At 43.8% G+C, this 13,464-nt stretch overlaps 1 protein-coding gene across 3 annotated transcripts in view; it reads right to left on the bottom strand.

The window, feature by feature from the left end:
• LOC121578032 (phosphatase and actin regulator 2-like) overlaps positions 1-13,464 on the bottom strand; it is an 89,678-nt gene that overhangs the window by 36,244 nt on the left and 39,970 nt on the right. For all 3 annotated transcript variants that reach the window (XM_041892086.1, XM_041892104.1, XM_041892094.2), the window contains exons 2-4: positions 9,682-9,849; positions 4,801-4,875; positions 4,089-4,229 (exon numbers count right to left, since the gene is read on the bottom strand). In XM_041892086.1, coding sequence (XP_041748020.1) covers positions 4,089-4,229; positions 4,801-4,875; positions 9,682-9,849 — 384 coding nt within the window. The remainder of the gene's footprint in view (positions 1-4,088; positions 4,230-4,800; positions 4,876-9,681; positions 9,850-13,464) is intronic.

Below are 13,464 nucleotides of genomic sequence, written 5' to 3'. Positions count from 1 at the left end.
AGGCAGCAGGCAGCTGCAGACAGCAGGAAGGCAGCAGGCAGACAGCAGGAAGGCAGCAGGCAGCAGGCAGACAGCAGGAAGGCAGCAGGCAGCAGGCAGGCAGAAAGGGGAACACAAATGGGACACAGTGTCTTTATTGAAGTGTTGTCTAAAAAAAAATGCTGGTAACTCTCTGTACACTCTCCTCACTTCCCTTTTTACTACAAGAAAAATTAACCCTTTCAACTACTGTCAATCCTTAGCCTATTCTAGTATGGACCATTCTTGAGGATGGATGGAATGATGGACGGAGGGAGGCCTTCCACATGTGAAGATAGGTACATTCTCCATGCGGGATACTACCATTCATTCCTGAGGGGGGACAAGGATGGATGGACTGATGGACGGAGGGAGGCCTTCCACATGTGAAGACGGGTACATTATGCATGCAAACAGGCTTCTCTCTCCCAACCAACCAGCACCACTGATACTCACCGCTCCCACGGTAATTGTTTTGAGGGTTTTGTTTGTGGGGCGGAGCGGAAGCTTGCTTGCCTGTGCTTTTGGGTAGCTTTGTTTTTTATTTGTCACTACGGGGGGGTAGAGGAGGAGCAGCAGAGCAACCTCTCCTGGCATTTACAGACAGACAGAGACAGAGACAGCGACAGAGACAGAGACAGAGACAGAGACAGAGACAGAGACAGAGACAGAAAGAGACAGAGACAGACAGAGACAGAGACAGAGACAGACAGAGACAGACAGAGACAGACAGAGACAGACAGAGACAGAGACAGACAGAGACAGAGACAGAGATAGAGACAGACAGAGACAGAGACAGAGACAGAGACAGACAGACAGACACAAGGGTGATGGATAGGAAGGCTTACGTCTGATCAGGGGAAAGAAGAGACCATGGAGAAAAATGTGTCTCGCTAATAATCGTGGGGAACGTAAAGTCGGTCCATTATGTGCATATCGAATGTATGAAGAAAGGTCTAACAAACCCTTATGATGTGACCTGACCTCCAACCTAACGTGTGTGTTTTGTGGCAAAGAAGAGGGCAGAGTGTTAAATGGCAGATATGTGAGGGCAGAACTAATAAACGGGCTCTGCCCTCACTAAAATGGCCACTCCGACAAGAACTACAGATCACAAAATGGCAGACCGCCAAAAACTACAATCCCCAGAAGCAAGGGGAACGCTTGCAAGGTGGGGCCGACCCACATATAAGGGGTCAAGACAAACTAGGAAGGGGGAGAGAGCAAGTGGCTGTGGATCTGTGAAACACGGAAAAAGAGAAAAGTGACAATATACAGTCGTGGTCAAAAGTTTTGAGAATGACACAAATACTAATTTTCACAAAGTCTGCTGCCTCAGTTTTGATGATGGCAATTTGTATATACTCCAGAATGACATGAAGAGTGATCAGATGAATTGCAATTAATTCAAAGTCCCTCTTTGCCATGAAAATGAACTTAATCCCCAAAAAACATTTCCACTGCATTTCAGCCCTACCACAAAAGGACCAGCTGCCATCATGTCAGTGATTCTCTCGTTAACACAGGTGAGAGTGTTGACGAGGACAAGGCTGGATAAATTATGTGATCATGCTGATTGAGTGAGAATAACAGACTGGAAGCTTTAAAAGGAGGGTGGTGCTTGAAATCATTGTTCTTCCTCTGTTAACCATGGTTACCTGCAAGGAAACACGTGCCATCAGCATTGCTTTACACAATAAGGGCTTCACAGGCAAGGATATTGCTGCTAGTAAGATTGTACCTAAATCAACCATTTATCGGATCATCAAGAACTTCAAGGAGAGAGGTTCAATTGTTGTGAAGTAGGCGTCAGGGCGCCCAAGAAAGTCCAGCAAGCGCCAGGACCGTCTCCTAAAGTTGATTCAGCTGCGGGATCGGGGCACCACCAGTGCAGAGCTTGCTCAGGAATGGCAGCAGGCAGGTGTGAGTGCATCTGCACGCACAGTGAGGCGAAGACTTTTGGGGGATGGCCTGGTGTCAGGAAGGGCAGCAAAGAAGCCACTTCTCCCCAGGAAAAACATCAGGGACAGACTGATGTTCTGCAAAAGGTACAGGGATTGGACTGCTGAGGACTGGTGTAAAGTCATTTTCTCTGATGAATCCCCTTTCCGAATGTTTGGGGCATCCGGAAAACACCTTGTCCGGAGAAGAAAAGGTGAGCGCTACCATCAGTCCTGTGTCAAGCCAACAGTAAAGCATCCTGAGACCATTCATGTGTGGGGTTGCTTCTCAGCTAAGGGAACACAGCCATGAATAAAGAATGGTACCAACACATCCTCAGAGAGCAACTTCTCCCAACCATCCAAGAACAGTTTGGTGACGAACAATGCCTTTTCCAGCATGATGGAGCACCTTACCATAAGGCAAAAGTGATAACTAAGTGGCTCGGGGAACAGAACATCGACATTTTGGGTCCATGGCCAGGAAACTCCCCAGACCTTAATCCCATTGAGAACTTGTGGTCGATCCTCAAGAGGCGGGTGGACAAACAAAAACCCACAAATTCTGACAAACTCCAAGCATTGATTATGCAAGAATGGGCTGCCATCAGTCAGGATGTGGCCCAGAAGTTAATTGACAGCATGCCAGGGCGGATTGCAGAGGTCTTGAAAAAGAAGGGTCAACACTGCAAATATTGAATCTTTGCATAAACGTAATGTAATTGTCAATAAAAGCCTTTGACACTTATGGAATGCTTGTAATTATACTTCAGCATACCATAGTAACATCTGACAAAAATATCTCATAACACTGAAGCAGCGAACTTTGTGAAGACCAATACTTGTGTCATTCTCAAAACTTTTGACCACGACTATATATATTGGCTGGATTTACTGTGTGTTACCTGGACTGTTTAGACTTACCTGTTGGCTGTTGGACCTGGACCTACCGAGAACCCGATTTGTGTATCGAACACTGCTATCCTCGACCACGCCTGTGGCCTGGGCGGACCAGGACGGAGAAACCAACATACAGGTACTGTCATGTTCAAAATAACTCTCTCTAGGGTGATTTTGGGTGACGGTCTCCCGCTTAAATTCTGTACAAACTCCCCTAACCTTGAAGAGGATTGTCACAGTATATATTGGAGGTATGAAGAAAGGTCTAACAAACCCTTTTGATGTGACCTGACCTCCAACCTAACGTGTGTGTTTATATCAGAGGGGAAAAAAGTAGAAGACAAACGTCCATCTAGTATGGACTAATATCTTATAGGGTCAACATAGGAGAATTTCTCTCCACATTCTTACTCATCCGAGCTGTCACATCCAAGCTCCCGATGCATTCATTAAAGCAGCACATCATTGCCAGGCAGAGCCCTCAGTGCCCGGGCACTGTAGATTAGGCATAGTCTGGGTATCTGCCCTGACAGGGCACCAAATGGCTCTGTAATGAACTGAGAACTCAATTGAATCGGTTTTCCTGACCTGCACTGACCAGCTGAACCACTCTGAATGTGTCATTGGAGAGAGATCTAGCCAGTCATCCCAGTTTGTCTTTGGTCTTAAGTGGGGAGCAGTGGAGTGGCTTCCTATTGATCTGAAGAGGCCAGAACTCTGGCTCCAGTGGTATGATCAGTACAGTACAGAAGACATTTGATCATTGCAGAAGTGACAGCCTCCTTTGACCTGCAGGTCTTAAGAATAGGGGATTTCTGCTCTTTCATTTCTCTATCCGAGCATCAAGGGGATTTACCATAGAAGGTGTTCCTGGTTACATTCTGCTGGAGTGTGCAGCATTGTGACGATTGGTCATCTGCTAAAAGATTAACAGCGATGGAGACATCTTCATGGATATGGGATGGAAAACCCAGTACAAATTGAATTGAGGAACAACAACACTTTAAAAGCTTCAGATGGCAAAACTCCTGCAGGTCTAACAGGGTAATATTGGCCATCAGTGGATGGGTTATTGCTCTGTTCAGACTCATGCTTGGAGGTCAAAGCCAAAATAGGAAACGCTAGTGGACACATTATTCAATCAGAGCTCACTGAATGGATTTAGACCATGCCATTTCATTTAGCTTTGGCCTGCTTGCAGACAAACATGTTTTAAGCATTCCAGTATACCTGCTTTGTCCTCAGCATTCTCCGACCCTTCGGTCTTCTCCTCCGAAGGCATTTCAGGAGACTCTATGTCAACTTTGACCTCCTCTGACCCCACACTAAGCGTGGAGTGGCCATTTAGAGTCTCCGAGTTCACTGGCTCCTCTGGTGCAAAGGAAACATTGAACAGTTAGCAGGGGGTGATATGGGGCACATTTTAACTGACATGAAGCTATTTTACTACATCCACTCATTATACATGAGGAATACAAGTCTTGAGACATTTACATTTACCATTAGATGAACTCCCTTAAGAACAAAATGTCATTTTCCATCCTTTATGCAGATTTGAGGTAATGTAACAATGCAGAGGGAGGGGGGTGTTAGTGAGGGCAGCAGCAGGGTCCTCTCCTGGGCCTCATTACTCTTGCTCTTCAGTGACTACCAGGAGGACAAACAACTTAGATGGTACTGCAGTTTGGGTTTCTTCCCCATCGTAGCAACAGCTAACATCAGGGAGTTTTCCACTGGTTATAAAAACACAAACTTGTTGCTGCAGGTAAATTGTTAGTATAGGACAGCAGCTCCTGTGAGAGTGGTTTTTGGCATCACAATGCCACAGCGGGAAACAGGGGTTTGGGGGATGGACTTCTGCTCAATACTATTTAGTCATCACAGCCTAAAATAAACAAATGAACACTGTTAATTACATTAATTTTCCCTCCCTAACTCTCACCTTGATCAGGAATGAGGACGCCTTGTCTTATCAGTGCCTCTCGACTTTGCCTTGTGGAGATTTTCCTCTCCAGAACTATGGAGATGAGCAGGGTAGAGTTAATCATTGGCCAGACACAGTCATTCATTCTGTGATCTTTGTAATGACAGGGTAGGATATTACCCAACACATGCACACACACGCATTGAATGTAAATCAGGGATTACATAAAAGTCCAGGAACAATTACACAGAGGAATAAATTATGTGAAAGATGGACAGCTTAGGGTCATGTAGCTATGATGCAGTAGGGAAAGTAGTCCATTAAATATGTAAATTATGTGAAAAAAACTAAAAATAGCATTTGTGTTCAAAAGTCGATTATCACACCAAGAGATGAACTTGAGAAGGCCTTCCCACTACTAGCCAGACAGGTATGACACAGACGACATAATTGGATTCCAATGGTATTGTTTTTCTTTCAAATAGCTGCCATTCTTTAAATAGCTGTCCCACCCAGCTGGCACTCAGACAGCCTCAATCAAATGGTCAAACTATTTGAAATAAAACAAACTATTTGAAGCCAGGTCTTGTATGACATGAACAGCTCAACATGACTCTATATGATGATCAGATATCACTTCATTTAGTTCTGTGTTACAACATACAGTGAGGGAAAAAAGTATTTGATCCCCTGATGATTTTGTACGTTTGCCCACTGACAAAGAAATGATCAGTCTATAATTTTAATGGTAGGTTTATTTGAACATTGAGAGACAGAATAACATCAAAAAAATCCAGAAAAATGCATGTCAAAAATGTTATAAATTGATTTGCATTTTAATGAGGGAAATAAGTATTTGACCCCCTCTCAATCAGAAAGATTTCTGGCTCCCAGGTCTCTTTTATACAGGTAATGAGCTGAGATTAGGAGCACACTCTTAAAGGGAGTGCTCCTAATCTCAGCTTGTTACCTGTATAAAAGACACCTGTCCACAGAAGCAATCAATCAATCAAATTCCAAACTCTCCACCATGGCCAAGACCAAAGAGCTCTCCAAGGATGTCAGGGACAAGATTGTAGACCTACACAAGGCTGGAATGGGCTACAAGACCATCGCCAAGCAGCTTGGTGAGAAGGTGACAACAGTTGGTGCGATTATTCGCAAATGGAAGAAACACAAAATAACTGTCAATCTCCCTCGGCCTGGGGCTCCATGCAAGATCTCACCTCGTGGAGTTGCAATGATCATGAGAACGGTGAGGAATCAGCCCAGAACTACACGGGAGGATCTTGTCAATGATCTCAAGGCAGCTGAGACCATAGTCACCAAGAAAACAATTGGTAACACACTAAGCCGTGAAGGACTGAAATCCTGCAGCGCCCGCAAGGTCCCCCTGCTCAAGAAAGCACATATACAGGCCCGTCTGATGTTTGCCAATGAACATCTGAATGATTCAGAGGAGTACTGGGTGAAAGTGTTGTGGTCAGATGAGACCAAAATCGAGCTCTTTGGCATCCATTCAAATCTCTGTGTTTGGAGGAGGAGGAATGCTGCCTATGACCCCAAGAACACCATCCCCACCGTCAAACATGGAGGTGGAAACATTATGCTTTGGGGGTGTTTTTCTGCTAAGGGGACAGGACAACTTCACCGCATCAAAGGGACGATGGACGGGGCCCTGTACCGTCAAATCTTGGGTGAGAACCTCCTTCCCTCAGCCAGGGCATTGAAAATGGGTCGTGGATGGGTATTCCAGCATGACAATGACCCAAAACACACGGCCAAGGCAACAAAGGAATGGCTCTAGAAGCAGCACATTAAGGTCCTGGAGTGGCCTAGCCAGTCTCCAGACCTTAATCCCATAGAAAATCTGTGGAGGGAGCTGAAGGTTCGAGTTGCCAAACGTCAGCCTCGAAACCTTAATGACTTGGAGAAGATTTGCAAAGAGGAGTGGAACAAAATCCCTCCTGAGATGTGTGCAAACCTGGTGGCCAACTACAAGAAACGTCTGACCTCTGTGATTGCCAACAAAGGTTTTGCCACCAAGTACTAAGTCATGTTTTGCAGAGGGGTCAAATACTTATTTCCCTCATTAAAATGCAAATCAATTTATAACATTTTTGACATGCGTTTTTCTGTTTTTTTGTTGTTGTTGTTATTCTGTCTCTCACTGTTCAAATACACCTACCATTAAAATTATAGACTGATCATGTCTTTGTCAGTGGGCAAACGTACAAAATCAGCAGGGGATCAAATACTTTTTTCCCTCACTGTACATAGTCCAGAAACAGTGGAGGATGCTTGAGAAATTAAACCCATGATCACACTCACTCCTTTCAAATCTGCCCCTAGCCTGCTGATATTATTTTAAGCAAGCTTGAAATCTTTACATAAATGTAAATTGTCAAAATCACAAGATGTACTTTAGCTAGGGTACACTATGTAGCTTGCCCGGGCATTGGCAGAGTCACGCAAGATGCAAACCAATATATTAAAACTTTCTTTGGGTGTTAATCATGTGAGGGGATAGTGAATGGCACAAGTTTCATGTCATGTTTGGCATGAAAACATGTGGTATGACAACGATAGAAGAGTTGGCTACAGCATAATAAATGAAAACATGTGGCATGACAACAATGGATGTAAATGTAAATGTACAGTGGGGAAAAAAAGTATTTAGTCAGCCACCAATTGTGCAAGTTCTCCCACTTAAAAAGATGAGAGAGGCCTGTAATTTTCATCATAGGTACATGTCAACTATGATGGACAAAATGAGAAAAAAAAATCCAGAAAATCACATTGTAGGATTTTTAATGAATTTATTTGCAAATTATGGTGGAAAATAAGTATTTGGTCAATAACAAAAGTTTCTCAATACTTTGTTATATACCCTTTGTTGGCAATGACACAGGTCAAACGTTTTCTGTAAGTCTTCACAAGGTTTTCACACACTGTTGCTGGTGTTTTGGCCCATTCCTCCATGCAGATCTCCTCTAGAGCAGTGATGTTTTGGGGCTGTCGCTGGGCAACACGGACTTTCAACTCCCTCGAAAGATTTTCTATGGGGTTGAGATCTGGAGACTGGCTAGGCCACTCCAGGACCTTGAAATGCTTCTTACGAAGCCACTCCTTTGTTGCCCGAGCGGTGTGTTTGGGATCATTGTCATGCTGAAAGACCCAGCCACGTTTCATCTTCAATGCCCTTGCTGATGGAAGGGTCCCTTTGCAGAAAAACAGCCCCAAAGCATGATGTTTCCACCCCCATGCTTCACAGTAGGTATGGTGTTCTTTGGATGCAACTCAGCATTCTTTGTCCTCCAAACACGACGAGTTGAGTTTTTACCAAAAAATTCTATTTTGGTTTCATCTGACCATATGACATTCTCCCAATCCTCTTCTGGATCATCCAAATGCACTCTAGCAAACTTCAGACGGGCCTGGACATGTACTGGCTTAAGCAGGGGGACACGTCTGGCACTGCAGGATTTGAGTCCCTGGCGGCGTAGTGTGTTACTTACTTACTTACTTTATTGTCCCCATGGGGAAATTTTGTTGCAGTGTCATGTACACATTTAAAGTGGCGTTAAATACAAAACAAGATTGACAATACAACTTTCAATAACAGTCACGCACCAATAAAAGTAAGAAATAAGAAATAAAACATTTAAAACATTTAAAACAAAGCCTGCTGGCCTTACGGGGTCAATGGGAACATTTGCCCGAGCTATTTAAGAGGGATATCACACCTGGCACAAATGATTGTCTCGTTCTATTTTTCCTGCTGAGGGGTGCCCTATACCTACGCCCAGAGGGGAGTAATTCAAAGTCCAGGTACAGGGGGTGACTTGGGTCTAAAATGATTTTGTGAGCCTTACGGAGGGCCCTGACCTTAAAGATCTCATCCAGGCCTGTCTGTTTGACTCCAAGTACCTTACTTGCTGTGGTAATAATCATTCTCAGCATGTTTCTCTGACTGACAGTGGCATTGCCAAACCAACAAACAATACAAAAAGTTAAAATACTCTCAATAAAGGATTTGTAAAACAGAGTCAATATAGTACAGTCTATATTAAAAGAACCCAACTTTTTTAGAAAGTACAGTCTCTGTTGGCTCTTTTTGTAGATCTGGTCTGTACATTTACTCCACTGAAGCTTACTGTCCAAAAAGACACCCAGATATTTATATTCCTCTACAATTTCTATATTCTGGCCTCTGATAGATGTTGCAGAGGTAGGTGTTGCAGATGGTAGGCTTTGTTACTTTGGTCCCAGCTCTCTGCAGGTCATTCACTAGGTCCCCCCGTGTGGTTCTGGGATTTTTGCTCACCGTTCTTGTGATCATTTTGACCCCACGGAGTGAGATCTTGCGTGGAGCCCCAGATCGAGGGAGATTATCAGTGGTCTTGTATGTCTTCCATTTCCTAATAATTGCTCCCATAGTTGATTTCTTCAAACCAAGCTGCTTACCTATTGCAGATTCAGTCTTCCCAGCCTGGTGCAGGTCTACAATTTTGTTTCTGGTGTCCTTTGACAGCTCTTTGGTCTTGGCCATAGTGGAGTTTGGAGTGTGACTGTTTGAGGTTGTGGACAGGTGTCTTTTATACTGATAACAAGTTCAAACAGGTGCCATTAATACAGGTAACGAGTGGAGGACAGAGGAGCCTCTTAAAGAAGAAGTTACAGGTCTGTGAGAGCCAGAAATCTTGCTTGTTTGTAGGTGACCAAATACTTATTTTCCACCATAATTTGCAAATAAATTCATAAAAAATCCTACAATGTGATTTTCTTTTTAAGTGGGAGAACTTGCACAATTGGTGGCTGACTAAATACTTTTCCCCCACTGTAAGAGTTGGCTACAGCATAATGAAGCAGTATGTGACCAGGCTACTTCAGACATACCTATGGATAGGTCCTGAAACTTGTCACTGGTTTTCTTCTTGCGCCATTTCCAAGGTTTGAAGATCTTCCCTATAGTGGAGATCTTCCCCTTCTGCTTCAGTGGACGAGTCTGGGTGCTGCCCACCACAACATCACAGTCGGCCAGAGAACATTTTTCCAGTCCGTCAACTGTGGGGAATCACACAAGAACACCTGATCAGAAATAAAGAACATACTTACTGTTGGACTTTCTTGACCAATAATTCTGTCAATGATTATCCTAACTTTGGTGCATTTAGTAATTTCTCCTCTTCGCAAAACAAATGATGATCTCCATAGCAGAGCAAAATAGCAGATTAAGTCTTCTGATACAGCGCTGCACTAGAGTAGCAGAGGAAGTCTTCTGATACAGCACTGCACTAGGGTAGCAGATGAAGTCTTCTGACACAGCGCTGCACTAGGGTAGCAGATGAAGTGTTCTGATACAGTGCTGCACTAGGGTAGCAGACGAAGTGCTCTGATACAGCGCTGCACTAGGGTGGCAGATTAAGTCTTCTGATACAGCACTGCACTAGGGTAGCAGATGAAGTGTTCTGATACAGCGCTGCACCAGGGTTTTCACAGTGATTCACTTGTTGCTGTACTTGGCCTTAGAGACCAGATTCATGTCCTTCCCTAATCCTTCCCTTTCCTGTTTGAAAGTAAGAAGCCCGGGGAATAGAAACAGACCGGAACACTAAGGCTGGAGGGGAAAGATGAGATGTGGCATTTACTCATGCCTCACTTTTCAGGAATAGGGAGGTTCTATGGCCCATGGCTGCTGAATGTTTTCTCTGCACCATTAATTCACACATTACATACATACAACACTGCAACCACAGAGGACTACCACAGAGGACTGCCACAGAGGACTGCCACAGTGGACTACCATTAGAGGACTACCATTAGAGGACTGCCACAGAGGACTGCCACAGAGGACTGCGGAAGATTCTCCACCTACTTCTTCAAAAAGATTAACACCACAAGAAGTGGAATCATCATCGCCTGTGTAAACTCAGCCTATGAGAATTTCCATTCTGGTTTCAGGCCTAACCACAGTACAGAAACGGCTAGGGCCGGGACAATACCAGTATCGTGATACACGTTAATATCGTGGCAGGGAAACAAAACACAAAGCGGATTTAACCTCTTTAGGAAAACAGCCCTAATGTTGGAAACAAACATCATTATGTTGTCATCCAGAGTCACGTATTTCTTTTCCAAACTAAATCACACAGTATTTTACATACAGAAGGTTTTTAAGGATCAAAGACTTTGGTCTACTTCGTGTTTTCATTTTTGTCTTCTAATCAGGAAACACGGCATCCAATTCCCCTTCTACGCTGACTACCCACATACAGTGAATTTGGAAAGTATTCAGACCCCTTCCCTTCTTCCACATTTTGTTACATTACAGCCTTATTCTAAAATGGATTAAATAAAAAATACATTTTTGCAAATGCATTACAAATAAAAAACAGATACCTTATTTACATAAGTATTCAGACCCTTTGCTATGAGCGTCGAAATTGCGCTCAGGTGCATCCTGTTTCCATTGATCATCCTTGAGATGTTTCTACAACTTGATTGGAGTCCACCTGTGGTACATTAAATTGATTGGACATGATTTGGAAAGGCACACACCTGTCTATATAAGGCCCCACAGTTGACAGTGCATTTCAGAGCAAAAACCAAGCCATGAGGTCGAAGGAATTGTCTGTGGAGCAGGATTGTGTCCAACATTAGGGCTGTTTTCCTAAAGAAGTTAAAACCGCTTTGTGTTTTGTTTGGCGTCACGTCTGGAGGAAACCTGGCACCATCCCTACGGTGAAGCATGGTGGTGGCAGCATCTACATAAAAACCCCGGACTCCCTCTCCTTCATAAACACCCTCAGCAGCTACAGCTGCAGCTGCCTCTGATTGGGAACCACCCCGGCCAACATAGATCTACACATCATAGATTATATAACAATGAACAAACCCAACACGGAATATACACATCCTGACTCAACAAATAAACGTCCCTTGAGTCAGGGCGTGACACCAACCTTGGAGTGTTACTGGACCTCACTTTCTTTGACCGCAAAAAATATATATTATTTCACCTGAGAAACATCAACCAGCTCCGTCCTGTTCTTTCCAAATATGATCTTGAAAAACTGGTGAATTCCCTCTTCACCTCCCGAACTCAATTACTGCAATGCCCTCCTTGGTGGTCTCCCCTCAAAAAGCATCTACATGCTGCAGCTTTTGCAGAACAGCGCTGCCAGGGTCCTCATAGGAACCCAGAGATCTGCCCACATCACCGCCATTCTAGTCTCTCTCCACTGGCTACCCATCCAACTCAGAATCAACTTCAAAATCTTCCTGTTAGTCTTCAATATCCTCAGTGCCTCTGGTCCCCAATACCTCAGTGAACTCCTCAGCTGCAAACAGTCTTCACGTTTAATTCAGTCAAATGATCAAAGACTCCTTGCAGTCCCAGAGACGCATTCTACTGTCTCGGCCGCCGGCTCTGGAACTCAAGAATCACTTCTTCAAACTGGCTTTATCTTAACGTGATCTATGTTTTGTTGTCTGTTGGTCTTGTCCGTTAGTTTCAAGGTCTATTATTTTGTCCTTGTTGCCTCCTGTATTATTTTATGTATCTTGTATAGTACTAGGCCGCTAGCTATCTTTTCATTTCTCGCCTGTTTTTTTTTGCCCTTTTAATAAAGCTTTTTTCTTTTAATGGTTGCTCTGAATGTGAATAGCTTTGCGATTTCCGTCTAAGTGAAAAGTGCTCTACAAATGCAATTTATTATAATTATTACAGTATGTTTGATGTTTATTTTGATTGCTGAAAGAGCAGATCCTTGTTCAGGACTGTTAATAATGTTAACACTGTTAATACCCTACAGCTGATTCATTCAAACTGAATGAAAGAATAAAGGGGTGTTTGAAAACATGGTGGGATAGAACCCCAGGATAGAACCCCAGGATAGAACCCCAGGATAGAATCCCAGGATAGAACCCCAGGATAGAACCCCAGGATAGAACCCCAGGATAGAACCCCAGACCATCTCGAGAACAATGCAAGCTTAATGTAATGTCCAAGTAGCTGTAAATAAGCAGCACTAATGTATATGACACCGTGGGTCTCTGTCTGATGGAGGGGAAGTGGAGTGAGGCCTGTCCAAATAAAGGAAAAACAAGAGCAACACATGGGAGGTTCCCATTGACACAGCAACACTTGGGAGGTTCCCATTGACACAGCAACACATGGGAGGTTCCCATTGACACAGCAAAACATGGTAGGTACCCATTGACACAGCAAAACATGGGAGGTTCCCATTGAAACGGCAAAACATGGGAGGTTCCCATTGACACAGCAAAACATGGGAGGTTCCCAATGGCACAGCAAAACATGGGAGGTTCCAATTGACGCAGCAACACATGAGAGGTTCCCATTGACGCAGCAACACATGGGAGGTTCCCATTGACACAGCAAAACATGGGAGGTTCCCACTGACACAGCAAAACATGGGAGGTTCCCATTGACACAAAGGAAACACAAACAAGACAGTGTAAAAAAATGTGCTTGAGAAACAGGAAGTGTCAAAGATTCAAGCCATAGTACTGTATTACAGCACACCAATGTCTCTGTTATACTTTACAATTCATTTTTTGATGTGCTGTTCAGTGCTGTTCAGTGCAAAATGATGATGCCTGTAAGTAAAATGTTCTCAACGATTCAAAAGCGGAAGGTAGATTCATAGGTCAATT

The sequence above is a fragment of the Coregonus clupeaformis genome, chromosome 1 (genome assembly GCF_020615455.1).
Source record: "Coregonus clupeaformis isolate EN_2021a chromosome 1, ASM2061545v1, whole genome shotgun sequence".
Classification (NCBI taxonomy): domain Eukaryota; kingdom Metazoa; phylum Chordata; class Actinopteri; order Salmoniformes; family Salmonidae; genus Coregonus; species Coregonus clupeaformis.
This window is presented reverse-complemented; position numbering and strand designations above follow the sequence as displayed.